Source organism: Ornithodoros turicata, chromosome 6 (assembly GCF_037126465.1).
Source record: "Ornithodoros turicata isolate Travis chromosome 6, ASM3712646v1, whole genome shotgun sequence".
In the NCBI taxonomy this organism is placed as follows: Eukaryota; Metazoa; Arthropoda; class Arachnida; order Ixodida; family Argasidae; genus Ornithodoros; species Ornithodoros turicata.
This window is the reverse complement of record NC_088206.1, coordinates 66823686-66845455: the sequence shown is the minus strand read 5'-3', so window position 1 is coordinate 66845455 and position 21770 is coordinate 66823686. Positions and strand designations below refer to the sequence as shown.

Below are 21770 nucleotides of genomic sequence, written 5' to 3'. Positions count from 1 at the left end.
GTTTGCTCTAACGCGTCCAGACATTATATTTAAAGCGAGCGATAAAAGAAAAGCAAGTGGTACTTTTCTGCTACTTGAGTAAGAAACAGGTACTGCTTCAATAGTAGCACCTGTTTCTTTGTCAAGTATTAGTCTTTTATCGCTCGCTTTAAATAAACTTTCTGGACACGTTAGAGAAAATAACCTGTATACACACACACGCACGTGTGTGTGTGGATAGGCCTGTTGATGACAGGAAATCCCAAAGGTGACAGACACCTAGGTGCATATGAACGCTACTGGACCATGGGCCCAGCCTATGGTAAAGAGACGGTGGTCGATTGCATGCATTCCGTGCTGCAAGATCTCGCGCTCCCGCTGGTAGTCAGGGAAGTCCATAAGTAGATGGTGCAGCGTGAAAGATTCCCAAATGGTACTGCGTTCCAAAATGTCTGTGTTTTCCCCCTGAAAGCGTGTCACTTTCACTTCATACTTGCTGGTACTGAGGAAAGGCTCAAAACGCGAAGTCGTGACAAAAGTGCTGCAAGAGATGAACGAGAAAAGTGCACCAAGCACAAGCACAATGCACATAGGCTTCGTGTGCAATGCAACTGTGCGAGGCGCAGCAAGCACAATCCCACCCCCTTCTTCCATCAGAAAGATTTCAAGTAACTCTCTCTCTTTCTCTCTCTCCGTAAACTCTGCTGCTGCTCTATCATTGGTGAACGCTTCACATTATTGCGTTACTTTTTATGATACAAGACACTGCGTGTGCATTCGTGTGTTGCGTACACAAAACGTCCAGTCCGAAGCGTTTGTCCTACGAACCAGTTGATAGCACTTCAGCATCTACTCATAAGTTGATGTCACGGGCTGGGACAATGACGGTTTCCCTAGACGTTGAGCTCTATACACTGCCCTATGACATTACATCTGAAAAACAGGCTATGGTATTTATCGCTGCCGTAATAACAGCAGACATAAACCACACAGCTGCGTCCAGATACTGCCTTATTTCGTGATACGTCTGGGTGAGATCTATCGCAACGCCGTCGGAATACTCTAATTAGCCTCCGTAACTCCGTAATTAGCCACGTGCGCGTGGTATCTAATCCTTCTCGGAGAGAATACCCTTCCAAGACCTCATGTAGTGGTTAGTGGATGGCAGGATTTCGCAAAGTTGTCAGTTGCTACATCTTGCTTTTGACGTTATATTCAAATTCTAATCAAAATATATATCACGCTTCTCTAAACTGCGCTCACCGCAGTCCGAAAGAGACATGGCTTCTGTTCTGGTCGCGTTCGTCCTGGTTTTCGTGGCATCGTTACAGTTCGGTAAGTAAAGGCACGATGAATGTTGCACAACCCCATCTCCGACGATTGTAGATCTATACCTACAAAGAACAAAGACCAGGAAGTGCAGTAAATCCATTTTATCACACGTGCTCTTGACTTAATTATGAACGTCCCTTCTGAGGACTAGTCTGGTCTATGGCAGAGTTTCGGAAAGGACTCTTTTTTTTTTTCTTTTTGACCGACGATGGTAACGCTGGTATTTGGAAGCGAAGACGAGGGTTCGAGTGGTAAACTCTTTAGCCGCCGACGAACCCTTTTGTTTCTTTTTTTTTCTTTTATATTCCGTGTTAGCGCCCCGAAGCAACTGTGGCTATGAGCGGCGAACAGACGTGGACAGATGGAGAGAGGACAGCAGGAAGGACTGGGGGACAGGGGTTAGTACACGTCCGGGGCAGACTTCAGGGGAAACCCAGTCGACATTCGTCTGGAAAGTGTGCCGGAGAATCCAGAGAAAATCCCAGACAGCGCAGCCGGAGCGGGGATTCGAACCCATGTCACCCTCCCTGTCTCGGCGTGGAAACCCACCTACCTAACCAGCCGACGAAGGCTACGGTAATAGTTTGTGTGAACGCGCATTCTAAACGCCACGTAGAGTAAGCAAAACCTGATTGCTTATAATAGAATATTGCTTAAGCGGCGTGACGTAGTCATTAAAGGTCCGCCAATCACGACTGTGCCGTGGGCGGCCGTAGCTACGGAGACAAGCCACCATCAGCCGTACGGGAAGCCACTGATGGCCACAGAAAGCCCGTATTTTTAAATCGTCTGCAGCGATTGGCCGAAGCAGACGACATCCTTATCTTGTGCGTCTTATACGTGGTGAAGCGGTAAGTAGAGACAGTTACCGTCTGTATCGATAGGTGACGCTACATATGTCTATGACGTAACACTGCCTGCCGAAACGAGCGCGAGTGCGCTATGATTATTACCGACGTCTCCGTGCGCGGCTACAAGTCGCACATGGATCAAACGATGACAGCGTCTTCATTGCGTCGCCAAGATCTTAGAAGACGATATGCGGCCAGAGAGGATGGCCTTTTGGTGAGGGCATACAGAGACATTAAAGGGGCAATGAGGTGGCATTTAACATCGTTCGAAATCCTGCCTCGCCTGTCAAGCTGTCCACCAGGAGTCACCGCGCAATATATTTTCGCTTTGCGGTGCGTTATAGCTGTGCGACTGAATTTACAAAAAAATGGTAGGAGAATGCAGCCCGACATGATGCCCTCGTGACGTGCCTTGTCTTTTGTTTTTTCTTCGCAGCTCACGCGCCGCTTGTACATGTTTGATCTGTGCCGCTGTATGTCACTGGTCACGTGAGGGGAATAGCATGCGTCACGACGTCTTCTTCCTGCGATGCGCTCTTCTCATTTATTATAATAATAATAATTATTATTATAGTTATTGTTTTCCGTCAGTAATAGATAATACCTCATACGTGCACGTATCTTGTATACAGAGGTCCATTGTGACGGAGCTGAGTCCCTTGAGTTAAGGGTGCGCTTTGCAACGACAGTCCCCGTTCCCTCTTCTTATTACGCAATCGGTAGAGCTCCACTCCTTCTCTTTCCCTCGGAACCCCGCTCCCCCAATCGACACGGGTACCCCCTAATGGGCCCCTATTCAGTCTTCCATTGGTTCTCATCGACATTTCTGCCGTCAAGATATTACAGCGTGACCAAGAGATCATTATCAGGAGAAGAAAAAAAAAGTGATGACTAAAGGCGTGATAATGGTAATGATAATACGGGAGGCAGCGGCCTCTGAAAGCCTTTGAAAGGCCACGTGACATTGAAGACTGCAATCAGTGTGTTTTTGTTAACCACAGTAACGACTCCGGTCTATGGAACTCCACATTGCGACCCCGCTGGATGGAGCATCTTTGGTTCCTGCACAAAATACAGTCGTATCGAGGTAAGTAGAACCACTAGAAAAACTCATTCCCTCGGCTGCCAGCCTGTGACGACATCCACCCAGTAGTGAAGCGCGCGCCTTCTTTTATAGCTATAGCTGCAAGGTAAGGTGGGGCAAGATGAGACAGAAATTTGCAAATGAATATGAAATTTTTATTTTTCCTGTTAAAAAAAAACAACAGAAAAATGAACTAGCGATAGGCATATTCTCAGGGAGCTAGAACTTCTGGCCTGTAAATGCAGAACGGACGTAGCCGGCGTAAGGAAATTCAAAAGAGGAATTTCGACTCATTCACAAGAAATTCAAAAATGTAGATTGTCTCACCTTACCCGAACCCTCGGGGCAAGACGAGACATCACGTGGGGCAAGATGAGACACGCCATGGTAACGAAACCACACAGAACCCGATGCTGTTTTGCTCCACCGTCCTTTGCAAACAAGACACCTCCAGTCTGATATATTGCTGGTCGCTCGCTTTTGCGCGCGCTTCTGCTTTGCTAGAAATATCCTAGGAAACAAGTTTAATTTGTTGGAAAATCGTAGGCAGTATGCAAAAAAAAGAAAAAAAGAGAGGTATCTGAGGAAAAAGCATAAAGACACCTAATAGTTGAACTTATCCGTTTCTACATTACATTAAATTGTAGCGTCTTGGCCCATGCATATTATCGGATGAATTAATTTTTCTGTTCACTACCGGAAAACCAGGAGTGTCCATATTTTGCATGTATTTAGATGCATGAATAAAGAAACTGAATGCTCACTTACATTGAATAAATAAGCCTGCGAAACGCTGCTGCACAGATGGCAAGAAAATGGACTACAGAAAATTACGCCTTTTTGGCGAGTCTTAACATTTCCGTCAGAAGTAACCCACTTTTTCCACTTCATCGCGTACACGAATACTCACGTGCAATAAAGCGGACAGCATGCAGAGCCACCTATGAGTGATATTCCAAGTGCACGTAGCAACGCGTTTCTGCCCCGTGTCCCATCTTGCCCCACCTTACCCTACATGAGGTGTTAAGCATCGGATAGCCTGCGTGCGCCGTGTGTCCCAGATATCGCGGCGCAGACTCACAGAAGAAACGCGCTGCGCACGTGGAGCGATGCGACGTTGCGTATCACGTGAGGTGTGGTGATGCAGGTCGCGGGAGTGGAAAGCACAAGATGCCAGGTCTTTCGCAAGATGGCTCCGTCGAGGAATTGGTTCTTAGTGCAGAACAGATTGCTGCAAGGAAGGCGCGAAACGCAGGAAGGCGAAGAACCCAAGGCTCGACTTCCAGCGGCGGAACGAGCGTATTGGAACGAGGAAAGAAGAAAGCGCAAGACTGGGCAATTTAACGAGTAATCTAAGAAATAATTCGGAGTAGATTTCCATGTGACGTGAGCCCACCCACAGTTGTGTGGCGACACAGTTGTGCTGCACGTGCCGCGGGGTAGGACAGCGAAAAATTTCGACCACCTAGGGTTCTTTTCACGTGCGCTCTAAATCTCCGACACACGGTGCTGGATTCAATGTTTACCTTCCCCCATTGCTACCGTACTCGACCGGGTTTGAACCCGCGATCTCGGCGTCGTCCCCAGAAGGAAAAGCGAACACTGTATTATTCACGACGACGATGACAATATTAAGCTTGATTCACACATGCGTTTTTTGAATGCGTTTCGCGTTCGCGGCGCCGCGAAACGCGAGCCGCGGAGCGTTTCCAGCCGCTTTTCGAGAACTGCTCCGTGCTGCAGCTTCGGAGGGCAGAAACGCGAACGCTTTTCATCCAGCCAATCGGAGCGCTCGGAGGGGTGAGGTGGATTCCTTTTGGCGCCGGCGGGCAATGGCGGGCCTCCCGATACCGCGCTGGGATCTTTTGTCATTTGTGCGTGTGTACGTGTTTGGTGCTACCGCCTGAGTAAATTCCTTGGTGTCTGAGCTGTCAACGATGAGCTGGGAATTTCCGCAAACCACGGAATCGACGAAAATAAATACGACCTATGTGTAACTGTGTGTTGGTCGTCGGTAGGTAAACATGTGTCTCGCTTCTTCTGCCGTTCTTTCTCTGCTATTGTGTCGCGTTTGTCGTTCCAACGATTGATGATTCCAGCAGAAATGCTTCACGATAATTATAAAATGGAGAACATGCTTCACAATGTAAATTTTGAGGAAGAGAGCTGGAAGTGTCGGTACGATCCTGATGTAGCAACAAGAACGAAGCGCGTTTTCAGGATGGCGGCTCGGCTATGTGTGACAGGCCCCTCTCGGCGGCGCCGCGAACGCTGAGGCGGCGACGCTTTTTGAAACGCATGTGTGAATGAGCCTTTAGCGTGGCGCTTGAGTAAAAAAACAAACAAAACGCACCCTTATAGTACCCTTGTGACTCTGCCATTCTGCTTCAGGCGCCATGGAGATACGGGTCCTCCTGACGCACAATCTTTGCGGCGGGCACGAGAACGCGAAGGGAAGAGCGGAGCTCGCGAAGGTTCAGCTCGTCGTGTAGCCGATGCCGCAAGCAGCAGAGCACGACGTCAGGATCCCAACGAGCGTGCCGCCGCGAAGTAAAGCAACATAGACGCGAAGACCCTGCAGTGCGTGCAGCCGAAGTGGAGGCAAGGACGCGTCAGAGGCATGCAAACGAAAGTCGAAGGAGACACGAAGGGCTTCACTAGGCAATTCAGGGAGAACCCATTTCGGTACAGTTGCTCGGTGTGCTTGTGGTTCAAGAATGATCTCAAAGCGCTGCCGTTGACTTGCCGAGCATTTTTTCGATTGGAATTGGACGGTTAAAGTAACGGCACGATGCCATCGGTGCTGAGTTTTAGTATATCGTACGCTGCCGCCCTTGCGTACGTAAGGGATAGCGTGGTGGTTCTGCGCAGTGCGCAAGGCTCTGTTTACGTATTGCGCGTGCGCAGAACCACCAACGCTATCCTTTACGTACGCAAAGGCGGTAGCGTACGATGTACTAAAACGCAGTACTGAAATTCGCGTTACACAACCGTAACCGCCCTGTGATTGTTTTCTTCTTGTTTTCGTTTTCGGTTGTATCTGGCGCCGCTGGTCCCGGTAGCACCCCGATTCGTCCAAATGTTTATTTCGTCCAAGTACTCAGTACGTCCGAAAAAAATTGGTTGTAGTGGGCATTGGACGAACTGAACCAAAGGGGGAAACTTGCCCAACCCGTCCAAATAACCGTACCGTCCAAACGCTTGTTTCGTCCGAAAAGGGAGAGGGATCTCCGAATGGCGAGTGAACAATTGCTTCGTTTTTCGATTGAAGGTAGGATTTAAACATTCACACCGAAAGATGCTATGCCATACACCAAGTAATGCGCAGCCTGCTCTGTTTATCTATTTTTCTTTTTTTCATTCCAACAACTGATGTTGAAGGTAAGAGTTAAACATTCCCATTGAAAGATGTTATACACCGAGTAAAACGAGAAGAAACGCTCAGCCTGCTCCGTTTATTCGTTTTTTTTTTGTTTTTTTTTTTTTCAATTGAACACCTAACTTATTAGTTAGCATGGAACATGGAGCCAGTGGAACATGCGCTGCAGGTATGCATTGATCACGTGAGCAAACTGCTCTGTTAGGTCGCTGAAGGGTGCTTTGTTTCCCAACATCATTTGACCCGAGCTGTATCTTCCGTACGCCCATGGGAAGGAAGAGCGAGCCTCTTGTATCGCCGCGTTGTTCTCGGCGAAATTGCGTCGTCTACTGTTTGGCGAAGGCCCGTTCAGCAGCTGCCGAATGCGTGCCTGCAAATGGCGGTAAGAAGCATGAATACAACGAGAGCAAGCGAGGAAGTATATATGCTATATTCTATTAATTATAATGATGTTGTTCCCTCATTATTCGAATTTGTTGCTTACCTGGTTGCACTTACATGGTGTATGGTTGACTGAAATTCGACGAGGAACTTCGAAAACATCATGTGGTGGTTGGCTCTTGAATTTCAGTGGCTCTTGAATTTCTTGAGAACACAGTTATAGAAAACAACACATCGTTAACTGGACGGTCACTGTAGGTCAGCGGTCCTGTGAACGGGTTTGTGTTTTCTGTGATTCCCCGTTTGATCGATAATCCATTTGCTTTCATGAATACAGTCACCTGCCATTCACCCAGTGTCAAAATGGCCTGTGCTTTCATGACTGCAGCCAGGCAGTCGCCTGCCGAAAGGAGCAGAGCCTTAGGCAGTCGTCTGCCGAAAGGAGCAGAGCCTTTGGGAATTCCCCCATTTGGACGAAACGGGCTATTGGACGGTACGGGTATTGGACGCGCTGGGCAAGTTTCTCCTCGCCTGTTCATTTCGTCCAAGTGTTCAGTACGTCCGATTTTTTTCGGACGAATTAAATATTTGGACGTTGTGAGCACTTGGACGAACTAAACGTTTGGACGAAATGGGGCGTAACCCTGGTCCCGCGTCTGAAGCAGAAAAAGCGACCCGTAACCTTTCCAGCGTTCTCCCTTCCCAGCCTATAAGGGTGCTCCGCTGCGTCATAATGCACGTATCGCGTTCCCTACTTCCTGTACGAACTTTCCGTGGTGCACGACGACGCGAGTATGCGTTGCAAAAAAAAAAAAGAAAGGAAAAAACATGAAAAATAAATCGCGGTAACCAAACTCTGCGTAACAAAAGTGTTCCACGCGGGCAAAAGCTGTAAAATGTTACGGGTATCACCGACACAAAGTTCCACATGCAGCGCATAGCGACGTCAATAGTGGTAGGTACGGGGGTACTATAGGCGCACGTGGGCTAATCACGCGCTGTGAAGAACCGCTTACTTCTATTGTGGTGAACTAGTGGTTTAAACGCAGACTGTGTCCGAACGAATGAAAATAATCAGTACGAAAACCAACAAATTGCACGTGTGGAATTTGTGAGGTTGGTGACAGCGCCAAGACATCGTCGCCAAGACAAGACAGCGCCAAGATCGTCTTTAAATGGCGCTTTTGTTTGCCGGTAGGGGATTAGGGGGCGGGTACCGAAATGGGGCATGCTTTGACGAGGCAGTATCGTCTGGCTCTTTTCCTGTTTCATTGAAACAGTCTGGAACTTACAGTCGAAAAGTAATAAGCCTGTTCTTGTTTGCTCGAACTAACCCTTGCTGTTTGCGTCCCTTGCGCGAGTCGAAGGTACGGGCGTTATCCCGGTGGTGAGCGAACTGGAAAGTTTCACACACATGTCAAAAATATTTTATTAATAGCATGATCACACATGCTACATGTTGAATTGTAATAGTTCAACGCGAATCCGCGTGGTGCGCGGCAAGCGCATACTTGAGAAGCTCACGTGGTTGGCTTTAAAAGAGGGACCACGCTCACCCCATACATTGCATAGGCCGGTAAACACAGCAGTCTTGCTAGTTCTGCATAGTTGTACACAAGATGTCTCGACAGACATTTTCCACATGTGCTACGTGACAGTGTACGTTTCCATACATAGGGACTTATGTTAGTCACTTTGCAGTATCATGGTTCCAAACTTAGCTGCATCTACTACTGCGGGCCTAATAATGCAATTTGCTATAAAAAAGAGAAGGACAGAGAACCTTGCTTGGTAAGTATAGAAGCTCAGTATAATACAGTTTTCTTCAAAGGGCGCGTGGGGAGAATAACTATGGCACTCCGTGTGATGAGATAGTATGTGGGACATCATCCTTGCGACTTGACAAAGAACGATATGTAGATCCTTTTCTGTAGTGGTGATAACATAGAATTTGTTAATAGTCAAAAGTTACTCGATGTTTATTTTCAGAGCAACATCACCTGGGACGATCAAGTTGAGCACATAAAACGTAAAATATCTAAATCTGTAGGGGTCCTCTGCAGAAATCGCTACATATTACCTATTAAGATAAAGTTAATGGTCTATAATGCTTTAATTCATTCGTACTTAAATTACTGCACCGTAATTTGGGGGACAACGACACATGGTAATTTACACTCTATATTAAGGTTACAGAAAAAGAGCCTTGAAAGTATAGCTCGATTATCGTCTCTAGACCCTGTAGACAGTTTCTTCACCAAGTTTGATATCATACCTGCTCCGAAGTTATACCATTATCGACTACTTACAATGTATAAAAATGCTGTGAAAACTCATAATAGCACTTTTCTTAACTTATTAAAGCTTACAGCCCCCTCCTCCAGTGCTAACACACGTCACAAAGACACGTGGAAAATTCCGTTCTCAAGAACCAACTATGGTAATCAAATACTATCCTCTCAAGCGCCTGTAATTTTAAATAAATTCCAAATCTATGCAAAAACCTCCAACGAACAGATTCGTCAAATGTTACTTGTCTAAGTGTGTCTGATTATGTTACTACTGTTCCACTTGAGTTGGTCATTAGTGTTGATAGAATGAATTTGATATGTGACATAGTGAACATTGCCTTGTGTGTGTTTATCGTTGACAACTTTCACGGTCAAAGTGGGAACCCAGAGCCTTGTCAAGCTGCTTCTTGCAGTTTTTTTGCACTGGGCCTCCCACATTGTACTTGCTACAATGTAAAATAAAGTTTAAATTTAAAAAAAGAGGATTCTTGACGATCCTCGGCACGACACTCGGCCCCGTGGAGGAAAGGAGCGCTCCTTAAACTGAGGAACCATGGCTTCAAGGAAACACCAACACATGTAAGGAAATACCTGTAGTACTACAGGGAAGTGCGAAGGATTTCCTCCGCTCGATTTGTGGATTTTTTTTTTTTAAGCGGGGAAGAGTGGTATTTCAGCCTCATGATCGATGGACAATAGTTATTGTACCAGAGATACTTTATTGACCACCCGCACTGCAAACCGGGAGCAAGAAATCCAGCACAAAGTACTCTACATTTGCTTATCTGGTCAAATTCAAAGAAACCTCCAGACGAATCGAGTTGGTTTCGTGGTAGTAAACACATCCCCACAATCGTCAAATCAGAACCTCGGTAGCATTACGATGTATGTAAATGTTTCATGCACAATACGGCCGAAGCGTATAACGCTGTATGCTGTAATGACATTGTGCAATACACTATTGATGGTACCGCTAATCCTAATTTCTGCAGAACTTTGACAGCGCATCGAAAGGCAGGTGCTTCAGGGGGCGGTGTTACACACCGGAAGAATACGAAAGCATGCGTCCACCACACTGTAAGCACTGTAAGCTTACATTTGCAACTCGATCTTGTGAATTATAACCCGCTATTAGTGTAGAAATAATTCGCAAGATGATCCGGTCGTTGAGCAATACGAAATAATCGTGAGTTCCAGTCCATCGTACGCTATCCCTGAGGTACGCAAGGACGATAGCGTACTGTGCACTAAAACAAGCATGCTCACTAATCGCAAAGCACTCAGCCACTATACAACGATGATGCGAGGTAGGATGAGACAAACGGTGAGGGCCGCCTTCTTGGCTAGACGGAGCAAAATCAACCTATATAACCGAACCACGGACAACTGCGCGCGTCGCTTCGCTCCGGCCAGAGCCGTATATTAAAAGGGAGTCTGGCCATTGGGAGGAGTCACAAAAAGAGGCTGGACCTGTCAATCACAGTTTCGCTCCTCTGATTGGGTTGCTTTTTACCAAGGGGGTCGCCATGACACCTTACTGCCACCCAAAATGGCGACGAAAACAAACAGTAGTGAAGCGGAGATTTCGCGACAAAAAAATTTAACGGACTATTCTGATTTTACGCTGCAAATGTACATTTTCATATACGTTTCTTGGAAATCAGTTTCAACGTACGCTCATCCATCGATGTCTAACCGAAAAGAATACGTTTTGTCGCCGATGTTAGGCCTAGTGAACACGGCGATCACAGCGAAATCGTAACCAAAAGGGCATTGTGCTGTGCAATCTTATATTTAATTGATGGATTTCATGGATATAAACATTCCTGCCTCTTATATTCCAACTATTCATGTAGATTTGTTTGAAAATCATACCGACAACAGAATGTGTCCCAGCAGGTGGTTCTGCCGCCAGCGGTACAACGACGGAAGCAGACGACAATTCCCGACGTGCCTTACGCTCCCTAGGTGGCGTTCATCAAATTTGCGCTACCAATCCACTACTCTTGCAGATTGCGAGAGGTATCCATTTCAATCCCACCCAATCCACTTGCCACCCAAAATGGCGCTGCCCGTGTTGGATAAGGGGCAAATAGTGAGGATAGGCTGATTGATAGCGCCCCATATTTCAAGACTTGATTGGTCGGAAAGCTGAAAAAGTGGGTGGAGCTTCAGGTATAGGCATGACCCATTAATGGCCAGACTTCCTTTTAATATACGGCTCTGGCCTGCCGCCAGCGCCGAGATTCCTGTGACGGCGGAGTTTCGTTTTGGAGCCTCGGGGGGCGCCACGCATCGCGAACGAGCAGACGACGTAGGGCACTCAGGAACGCGGCGCGCTTCTGCCTCGGAGCCTCGTTTACATGTTTTCTCTGCAAGTTTATCTATTTATTTATTTGCGACTAAGACTTTTCTAGCAACGGTATATCGTGCTTGTCCAGCACATGGTAGAGGGGGCGTGAGGGATGCGCTCACTGATGACAATGCCTCTCACGAGCACATGTCTAAGTCAATGAGTGCATGCTTTTTTGTACGTACACAATGACGGGCCATTGTTTATTATCGTACAAAAAAACGTAATCACACATGCCAAAAAGAGCGTTCCAATTAGGAGTACTTGAAATTATGGTTGTCATTAGATATGTCAGCTTCAGGCCTTCATGTTTTCATTGAGACTCTTCATTTCATATGAGATATTTCACTTATAGTGTCGATCAATACGTTTCTTGAAAGTGCCTTGTGTAGCAGCTCAGCGCACGTTGGACACTTTCATCTAAATTCACTCTCCTGTATGGACATCTCAGTACGGACATTCACTGTTCCTGTACGGGCATCTCAGACGTTTCGGCAGTGCCACGTTCACTTTCTACGCCGCGCCTGCTGGTCGCAGCAGTAGCCTCTTGTGGTCGAGGGTTTTTATTTTTGTTTTTATTTTTAGTTAATATCTCCGTTATTTTAAATATAATGTTCCGTTCATACTCTTCATGGTGAGTGTATTAGCGAGAGATGTGCAAATAATGCTTGCAGACATTTTAGGGTCCTCTTCGAGGTCCCCCCAATGAAGAGGTCGCGTCATACATAACCTGCCACGTGTCCATCTTAACGAGTTGGGCGTGTAAGCCAATAAGCCTTTACCTTACGTCCGTCGACTATTTCCAGACCGCAGTCCACCGCTAGACTGCCCGAAAGGACACGACTACATTAAAGTGAGTATTGAACTGATTTTCAAGCTGAAGAATATCACAGGTTGACTAGCACGAACTCATTCGTAATTTTGCCGCTGCACGTCGTGCGCGTAAATGCTACAATACAATACTGTAAATGCTACACTAAGAATCATATTCTTTCACATTCGCGCAGAACTCGCAGGGAATTCGTTACGGATGCCAGTACTACTGCAAGAGAGGCCGGAGTAAACACCCGTATCCCAGGGAAGTTGATGGCAGTGACTGTCTCGTAAGGGCAAATAATCTGTTGTATAGTATGGGGCTTCAAGAGAGGTTCAGGCATGTTCTTGTCGTCTGGGGACGTAGTGTAAGCAATAGTCGAAAGAAGCCTCATGGCGGGATTTTAAATAGAGCCGTGTTCTGCTAAGCCACAAGAACGGTGTGGTCATCACAGTGATTTACTACATGGCACGATGTAGGGATGCTCTTGCTTGCTGGCCTACACTTCCAGAAGGAAGAAGACCGGTTAGGACAGTGGGTCGGCAGACGTCGGTAATGAGATGACCAAAATAAAAGATCGACGAAACGAGATCTCCGGGAGGAAAGCACCGTATTGAGAGGAGTGTTCTCATATATGCACTCTTAGAAAAAAGGAGTGACAGGGCAGTAACTTCCCACATTTACTCCATTTCCACTCCTCCTGTCATTCGTTTACTCCCTCTTTCTTCCTGCATTTGCCATGTAACTCCATCACTGCAATTAGGTACTCCCTCTTGCCGGCCAAATTTTAGTGGATGTGAGACCATCACCTTCCTTCTCGTACGGCGAGTTTCGAGTTCTAAACTTATTCACTACAGTGCAGCCATCCATATATTGCATCATTTTTGTTAAATATGCTATGCTTTTGCACTAAGACTCTCAGTTGGTGAAGTTCTCACCGTTACGTTCTCACCGTTACGTGAGAGCGCATCGTGAAATGTGACCTTCTGACACACTAATTACGTCGAATACTTATCCCAGAGTTTACCGTGTTCGAGGGCGCTTCTCAATGAAGGTTACTGAGTGAAGCTTTTTCGCGGCCCACGCGAGACACGTGTGAAGAGGTAACTGTATCGTGCACGCACAGTAAGAGCGAGATGAGGCTCACTGTTGTGTTGCGCGCACACATTTAGATAAGTTTTATTTTTTCTTAGTTTTTCGCACATTCTGCCATGAACTCCCTGGCCACAGTTTCATCAGCGGGTCTTGCGTGATGTTTCCAGTGGTATGCGTCAAAGGAGAGCTACAAAAACCCGTAGGAAATCCACAGTAAAAGCGGTTGCATCTTGCCAAGTGCGAACAACTTCAGACCATGTATTTGAAATTGCCACGTCGTCTGCTAAACTACCGCGCGTTGCATATTTTTGGGGCACTGACGTTGCTGCTCACTCTCGCCACCTGGCCCACAGAAACAAGTCTAGTAGACCTGCTTCTGTGGGCCAATCCATACGCACACTTTCAGTGTGGCGCAGATGGTGATGAGGGAGCTCGCCGTTGTCGGCCTCACAGAGGTGGGCAACGCCCTGGGGGAATGTGCGTCCTGGGCCGACTTCTAGGGGAACTGTGCCGACATATGTCTGAAAGCGTCTGAGGAGTATGGTGAACTAGAAGGATGGCATATTTACCTGGCCTATTCAATGCATGGGGAGCTCGTGGTCCCTCTCTTTAAGCCAAGCACGTGAGCTTCGCCATTACGCGCTCGCCGCACATCACGCGGATTCCGGTTGAACTATTACAACAATTCACTGTGCGGCATCCCAGGCACATCGGCGGCTACACCAGACAGCTGCCGATCAGTACACCAGTCGTTATAGTTCACCATACTTCGAGTTCGGGGAGTAGAAGGCCGTTACGTGGAGAAGGAGGCGTATGTGTGCTTGAGCAAGAACCGTCATCGAATACACCTCAAACTACGCAGTGTTTATACTGACTGAAATACATCCTTCAAGCCCTTATTTCCTCGCCTTCAACATCTATGCTTGGATGAGCTGATCTCAAGGCGCGCTTTCCGGTTGCTGCGAAATATACCTTATTGTTGCGTTCATTCACCACATACGGCTCCCAAGATGCCGCCGCCATCACTGTGGAACGCATCAACCTACATTGCTCAAACTACAAGCCTTTCAGGACTACTCTTAGTGTCTCTATATCAACCATCTCGCCCTTTCACCGTGACAAAATTGCTGAGTCAACGATCAAATCGCCAGCGCTATTCCCCAAAAGCTCTGCTTACCGTGCTGGACACTGTATAGGAGTTCCATCTTCCCTGTGAATCCCATCACAAAATTACCGCTAGCAATGAGTTATGGTGTCGTCCCTGGTGATGGCCCCCTCATTAGTGAGTTTTAGTACACTGTACGTAAGGGCGACAGAGTACGTAACAGATAGCGTTGGTGGTTCTGCGCGCTGCATAAAGCGCTCCTTCTGTAATGGGCGTGCGCATAACCATCAACGCTATCCCTTACGTACGCAAAGGCGGTAGCGTACGATGTACTAAGACTCTCTATTATCATCAAAAGAAAGTTGCTGTTCCTTGTTACCGAACGATCGGAAAAGACAGGCAGGCAATCCTTGGGAGGAAGTTTGGTGGAATTAAGTTGTCTACATCTAGGGTACAAGTGATTCCCATCTTCTTATATATCCTTGCCTAGGATTCTGGAATTGTAAGTAATATCTGGGATCGATGTCGCATTGCTTCCATATATTTCAGATTCCATCGACTGCAGCAAATGGCATATGTTGGAACGGCGAGTGCATTCGTCGGCGTGCATGACAGAATGCAGACGATGATGACAGAAGATGAGATGGAAATCGCACAAGTTGGCAATTCTTTTTTCAAGGGGAATAAATATTTTATCAATCGACAAGGTTCTGTTTCTGCTTTCACTTAGAGCACGCATGTGCTCTATATGTTTATTATATGTCATTAGTACGCTCGCCTCCTCATGGTGAATGTATTACTGCAGGAGATGCATAAAGGATGCTTACAGACATTTTAGGAACCTCTTCGCGGTTCCCCTAACGAAAAGGTCGCGCTGCACATCGCGTGCCACGTGTCCGCCTTAACGAGTTGTGCGTCTGTCAACTTTTTCCAGACAAGAACAAACCACCAGAGTGCCCGAGAGGATACGACTACATGAAAGTGAGTATTCAACTGATTTGCAAGGTGAAGAATATCGCAAGTTGACTAGCACGAACTCATTCGTAGTTTCCCCGATGTACGTTGTGCGCATATGTTTGTTTATAAATGTGCGGCTCCATATTTGATTCTCCTTTTCTGTTAGGTCGCCTAAATTTTTGTCTCCCACGTGCTGCTCCGCGGAGCCCCCCAACGTTCTATGTCAACCATGCACTGTTGTCCTAATGATCCTCTTACACGGTGCTAAATTTTGTTTAACTAGTTTTCTTCATCTCTTGATATTTTTTTATCATCATGTACATCATTTAGGCAAAATATCTTTTCTTGTTTTTTGGAACTTGATTTTTGATTTTGATTTTTTGTTTTGATAATTTCCGTTTTGTTGCCATGGGATTGTATAGGTTTCTCAGATGTGCGTGTGTTCTTTTCTTGTTTTGAATTCGAGTCATGTACTTTTTTTCATTACAGTATTTTTTATTCCATAGATCGTGTCTTGTAGTAGTGCATATTATCTATATTCGCATATCGTATTATTGTATTTATATGTATATTGTGTCTGCTTGTCGTGCAGCGTATTGTATTTAAGTGCGCCAACATTAGGGTCGTCATGACCGTTCTTGGACACCAACAACACATTATTATTATTGCTATTATTATTGTTAAATGTTATAATACAATGCTGTAAATGCTACACTAAGGATCATATTATTTCACATTCGCGCAGGACAAGAATGGAGTCCCTTACGGATGCAACTACTACTGCAAGACAGGCAAGAGTCAATACTCAAATCCCAGAGCACAGGATGGCAGTGACTGTCTCGTAAGGGCAAATAATCTGTTGTAGTATTGGGCTTCAAGAGAAGCTCAGTAATGTTCTCGTCTTCTGGGGACGTATTGTAAGGAATAGTCAAAAGAAGTCTCGTGGGGAACTTTTAAATAGAGCCGTGTGCTGCTAAGCCACAAGAACGGTGTGGTCATCACAGTGATTTACTACATGGCACGATGTAGGGATGCTCCTGCTTGCTGGCATACACTTCCAGAAGGAAGAAGACCGGTCAGGACAGTGAGTCGAGACGACAGTAATGAGATGACCAAACTAAAAGATCAACGAGACGAGATCTATCGGAGGAAAGCACCGTATGTGGAGGATTATGTTGATACATGCCCTGGCTCTAAAAAAAAAAAGAAAGGAGTGACAGGGGAGTAACTTCCCACATTTACTCCATTTCCACTGTTCCTGTCAGTCGTTTACTCCCTCTTTCTTCCTGCATTTTTCATGCAACTCCATCACTGTAAATAGACACTCCCTCTTGCCGGCCAAATTTTAGTGGACAAATGATGCGAGACATCACCTTCTCTCTCTCGTACGGCGACTTTCGAGTTTGTAAACTTATGCATTACAGTGCAGCCATCCATATAACACACCATTTTTGTTATATATTTTATGTTTTTGCGATAAGGCTCTCAGTTGGGGAAGCATCACATAAACAAAATGCAGAAACCGACAGAACACCCCCCTCTTCGTATACGTTTCTGGGGAAGCATCGTGAAATTTGACCTTGTGACACACTAATGACGTCCAATACTTATCTCAGAGTTTACCGCGTTCGAGAGCGCTTCTCGATGAAGGTTAGTGAGGGAAACTCTGATGTTTTTTTTTACCACAACACACAAGAGATTCAGCGTTCCCTGCTTGAACTCGACGGAAGTTCTAAGTTTGACGACGTGCTAAAGGTTGCTTTTGCCAAAGAACTGGCGATGCAGCAATGCAAAGTGCTTCAGCATCAGAGCGACTCCGGAACTGAGGATGTGCACCGTCTGCGCAGCATTGATGAGGACGTTGCACGGCGGATACAGCCGGTAGGACGTTGTTCTCGTTGTGGTTCTTTCTCTCATGTGCCCTCAAAGTGCACGTTCTTAAATGCTAAGTGTTTTAAATGTGGTAAAAAGGGACACATTAAGAGCCAGTGTTTTACGAGATCAACACGCGCAAAATCGAGACCGCCAGGTAAAAGGGTTAGTGTGGTACGGTGTAACACAGTGTCTGGCGTGCCACCTGTAAAGTCCAGGTTGAAAGTAGAAGGTCATGACGTGGAATTTGAAATTGACACAGGTTCCGCGGTAACGCTGATGCCCGAAAGAATGTACCGCATACTACGGCCGTCGGGTTCGATGAAATATTGTGACGTCGTCTTGCATACATTCACTGGTGATCAAGTCCCTATTGTAGGGGTTGTTGATGTATGTGTAGAAAATGAAGTAGGCAAGGAAGTATTGCCCTTGATTATTGTTAAGAATACGAGGATTGATCTACCAGCCTTACTAGGCAGGAACTGGTTACAGCAATTGAAGTTGGACTGGAAAGCTATTTTTTATCACTCGTCACAAGGGAAGACCCTTCAGTCCTTAAAAGAAATGTTTCCTAGAGTGTTTGACAGGGATAAGAGCTTTATCGATGGGTTCAGCGCGAGCCTTGTGTTTAAAGATAACGTTCAGCCGGTCTTTTGTAAACACCGCAACGTTCCCTTTGCTTTCCGTGACGCCGTGAAAAAAGAGTTGATGCACATGGTTGAACAGGGTATCTTGACACCTGTTAAGACAAGTGACTGGGCTACTCCTCTTGTTGTTGTACCGAAGGTCGGGGGCAAAATTAGAATCTGTGGCGACTATAGTGTTTCTGTCAATCCTAGTCTGCGTACTGAACAATACCCACTTCCTCGCACGGATGAACTGTTCGCAACTTTTGCTGGGTGTTCTGTTTTCACAGTTCTGGATTTGCGTTCTGCATACTTGCAGCTTAAGTTAGATGCATGCGCTAGAAAGGTTCTTACTGTGAATACTCACATGGGTTTGTTCGAGTTTACATGCTTGCCGTATGGTGTGTCGAGTGCCCCTGCCATCTTTCAGGCTACCATGGATAAGATACTGCAGGGTTTACCTAAGGTTGCCTGTTATATTGATGATTTATTAATTGGAGGCGTAGACCATGATGAATGTTTTGAAAATGTAAAAAAGGTGTTGAGACGACTTGCTAAGCATTGTGTAAAACTAAATGTGGAAAAAAGCAAGTTCTTCGTTAAGGAAGTCAAATATCTTGGCTTCGTACTGAGTAAGGATGGCTTAAGCCCTTGTCCAGACAAAGTCAGGGCCATTAAAGAAGCCCCCGCTCCCTCAAACATTTCTGAACTTCGAAGTTTTTTGGGCATGGTTAACATGTATGCGCGGTTTCTTCCGGACTTAGCTACGATTCTGAAACCATTGTACAGCCTTCTAGAAAAAGGCAGCGTTTGGGTTTGGAGCAAGGACTGTGTCAGAAGCTTCCAGACTGTAAAAAACTTGTTGTGTAGCGCGCAGGTGTTAGCAATATACTGTTCAAGTAAGCCTGTCCGGTTAACTTGTGATGCATCCCAGTACGGTCTAGGCGCTGTATTGTCACAGGAAGTGACTAAGGGTGTTTTTCAACCAGTGGAGTTTGCTTCAAGGATGCTAACAACCGCTGAACAAAACTATTCACAAATAGAAAAAGAGGCGCTCGCTATTGTATTTGCCACAAAGAAGTTTCACAAATACCTTTTTGGTAGAAGGTTCTCACTGGTTACAGACCACTATCCTTTGACGTCCCTCTTTAAGTTGGGCCACAAAACCACTGGTGTTGCTGCATCCCGGATTGAACGATGGCGCCTACTACTCACAGAATATGACTACGACATCGTTTACCAGAAAGGCAGCCACATAGGAGATGCAGACGCGCTATCAAGGCTTCCAGTACAAGCAACAGCTGAAGATGAGGACACACTGAAGTACTTTTCACCGTTAGAAAGGATCCCTATTACCAACTGGACAGTTCAAGAAGAAACTAAACAGGATCCTGTGCTTCCAAGGGTAATTGAACGGGTCAAGAGTGGATGGCCGAGTAAAGTGACCGACCCAGGTCTACAACCGTACTTTCAGAGAAGAGATTCTCTTTCCATTGACGAGAACTGCCTGGTGTGGGGAGCAAGAGTGGTTGTACCTAAAAATCTGAGGGAAGTCATCCTGGGACTTCTACATGAAGGACATCCGGGGATAGTCAGGATGAAAATGCTGAGCCGCCAAATTGTCTGGTGGCCGGGACTTGACGCAGACGTCGAGAGAATTGTTCGAGGCTGCGATGTCTGCCAATGTGTTCAAAACAGTGCACCTCTTCCTCCACTGCAGCCGTGGCCTTCTTCCACACGAGTGTTCCAACGAGTACATTTAGATTTCGCTCAGAAATATGGTACGAACTTTCTACTCCTTGTGGACGACTACTCAAAATGGATAGAGGCAGTTATAATGCCCTCTACGACAGCCGAGAAGACCATCGAGCAGTTGCAGATCATATTTGCACAGTTTGGCCTTCCAGAGGAAGCTGTGACGGACAACGGTCCTCAATTTGTATCGGAAGACTTCCGCAACTTCATGCTGGAAAATGGCATCGTACATACGACGACCCCACCATACCATGCGCCATCAAACGGACTTGCGGAGCGGGCAGTTCAGAGCTTGAAGAAAGCACTTTTAAAGCAAGTAGTTGAGGAAAAATCCAGGAACAAGAAAAGGGGCCTTCAACTAAAACTCTCAAGCTTCTTGTTCGAGTATCGGACAACGCCCCATACTACGACAGAGAAGACACCAGCAGAACTATTCTTAGGTCGGGTGCCAAGGACGCGCCTTACGTTACTGAAGCCCAGCTTTTCGCACAGACGTCGCGAGAAGCAGAACAAAATGAAGGCTTACGCTGATAAGCGACCATAGGCGCCGACTGCGGGGGGGCGCGGGGGCCCTTGCCCCCCCGGAACATGAACTAGGGGGGGCGCCGCCTCCCCCGGGAAATCCCGCTAAGAGACTGACACCAACCTTTGGGGCTCGGAGCGCCCGGGTCAAAAGAGCGAAGAGGCACCAACCCCAAAAATGCATCTTGCAATTTGTAAAATATGTATCCGCCCACCATACTCATTATCACAGTAGAAGGTGAGGCGAAGAAACACAGAGGATGACACAACACATTGCCTGAATTTCGCCCAAAGCAATCAGATCAATGAAACGAAAGCAGTCGAAGAGGTACCTGCAGCTGCCAGTGAGGTGCAACGGTAGAATCTTCGGAACGCATATCCGTTGGGAGCTGGTTCAACTCCTGCTGGTCCATTTCATTGACCATATTCATAATATTGCGCGCATTTCGGGTCAAACACCGAGGATTCAATGCATTTTGTTTCTTTTGCACTCAGTTTTCAAAGGCGTAACGCCTTCAGTTGTGCACATGTTCACTGTTTACGTTCTCTGTTTTTCTTTTTTTTTTCTGTTCTTCCTTCCTCTTATTTCTATACCAGTTCTGCATACATCATAAGATCCCGCAAGGGTGTGTGATTAGTTTTGTGTTCTTCATTTTTCTTTTCTTTCCTTCTTTTTGTTTTCTTTTGCTTTCTTTTTTCTTTTCCTTTTTTGTCTTCCCCTTTCACTTTTTTTTTTAATAACACGCCGACATCCATCTGGCTTACCTTTCTTCTTTTTTTCTTAATAAACATATCCCCCCCCCCACCCCCGCCAGAGTACTGATTTCGCGGTGCGTCCTTGCCCCCCCTGGGAAAATGAAAACTCTCCGCCTCTGTAAGCGACGGTCCAGGCCAAGAACATTTGAAGTCGGAAATGAAGTCTGGGTAAAGAATGTGCGGGGAGAAGAGACTTGCTGGTCACCAGGAAAAGTAATCAAGAAAATTAGCCACACAACATTTTTAGTGCGCGTTTGCGGAAAAGTTCGTTTTGTTCATTCTGACCACCTGAAGTTGAAGGTGAACGACGCTGTAAGACCGCAGGACAACGGTTCTCTCAGGAGCCTTTCACCGGAATCGTCATCTGATTCTGGCGAGTCTGATAATGAGTATTTTGATGCATCTGGTGATTCACCAGCGTCTGGTGATGTTTCTAATGATGGTACTCCTAACGAAGGACTTAGGAGAAGTACAAGAGTAACGAGACCACCAGACAGGCTTACTTATGAAAAGTTTGGAGAACCAGGGTAAATTGCTTGTACTGTTCTTGACATGTATTTGTATTTTGTTGATTGCTTCGGATGTGTGTGTGGGAGAATGTTGTATCTGACAGCAGAT

At 46.3% G+C, this 21770-nt stretch overlaps 2 protein-coding genes across 6 annotated transcripts; both read left to right on the top strand.

Annotated features, from left to right (window-relative positions):
* Positions 1-1149: 1149 nt before the first annotated feature.
* LOC135398232 (uncharacterized) lies at positions 1150-15364 on the top strand. 5 transcript variants are annotated; one of them, XM_064629653.1, is made up of 7 exons: positions 1150-1314; positions 3164-3249; positions 8708-8797; positions 10290-10374; positions 12457-12503; positions 12658-12753; positions 15214-15364. In XM_064629653.1, exons 1-7 carry the CDS (start codon positions 1260-1262, stop codon positions 15274-15276), a joined length of 522 nt encoding a protein of 173 aa, XP_064485723.1. In that variant the 5' UTR covers positions 1150-1259; the 3' UTR covers positions 15277-15364. The 5 variants fall into 5 exon arrangements, with proteins under 5 accessions (XP_064485723.1, XP_064485721.1, XP_064485724.1 ...); XM_064629651.1 differs by having other exon boundaries at positions 10290-10383; XM_064629654.1 differs by lacking the exon at positions 10290-10374 and adding an exon at positions 8996-9035.
* Positions 15365-19125: 3761 nt separating this feature from the next.
* Positions 19126-20418, top strand: LOC135398699 (uncharacterized protein K02A2.6-like). The gene has a single exon (XM_064630084.1). The coding sequence runs from the start codon at positions 19126-19128 to the stop codon at positions 20416-20418; it is 1293 nt and encodes a 430-aa protein (XP_064486154.1).
* Positions 20419-21770: the final 1352 nt, after the last annotated feature.

Coding starts and splice junctions, on each gene's coding strand:
- LOC135398232 (XM_064629651.1), top strand. CDS start 1,260: ATGGCTTCTGTTCTGGTCGCGTTCGTCCTGGTTTTCGTGGCATCGTTA. Junction 8,798..10,289: donor AGGACAGAGAACCTTGCTTG/GTAAGTATAGAA, acceptor TAATTTCTGCAG/AACTTTGACAGCGCATCGAA. Junction 12,754..15,213: donor TTGATGGCAGTGACTGTCTC/GTAAGGGCAAAT, acceptor CATATATTTCAG/ATTCCATCGACTGCAGCAAA.
- LOC135398699 (XM_064630084.1), top strand. CDS start 19,126: ATGCTAACAACCGCTGAACAAAACTATTCACAAATAGAAAAAGAGGCG.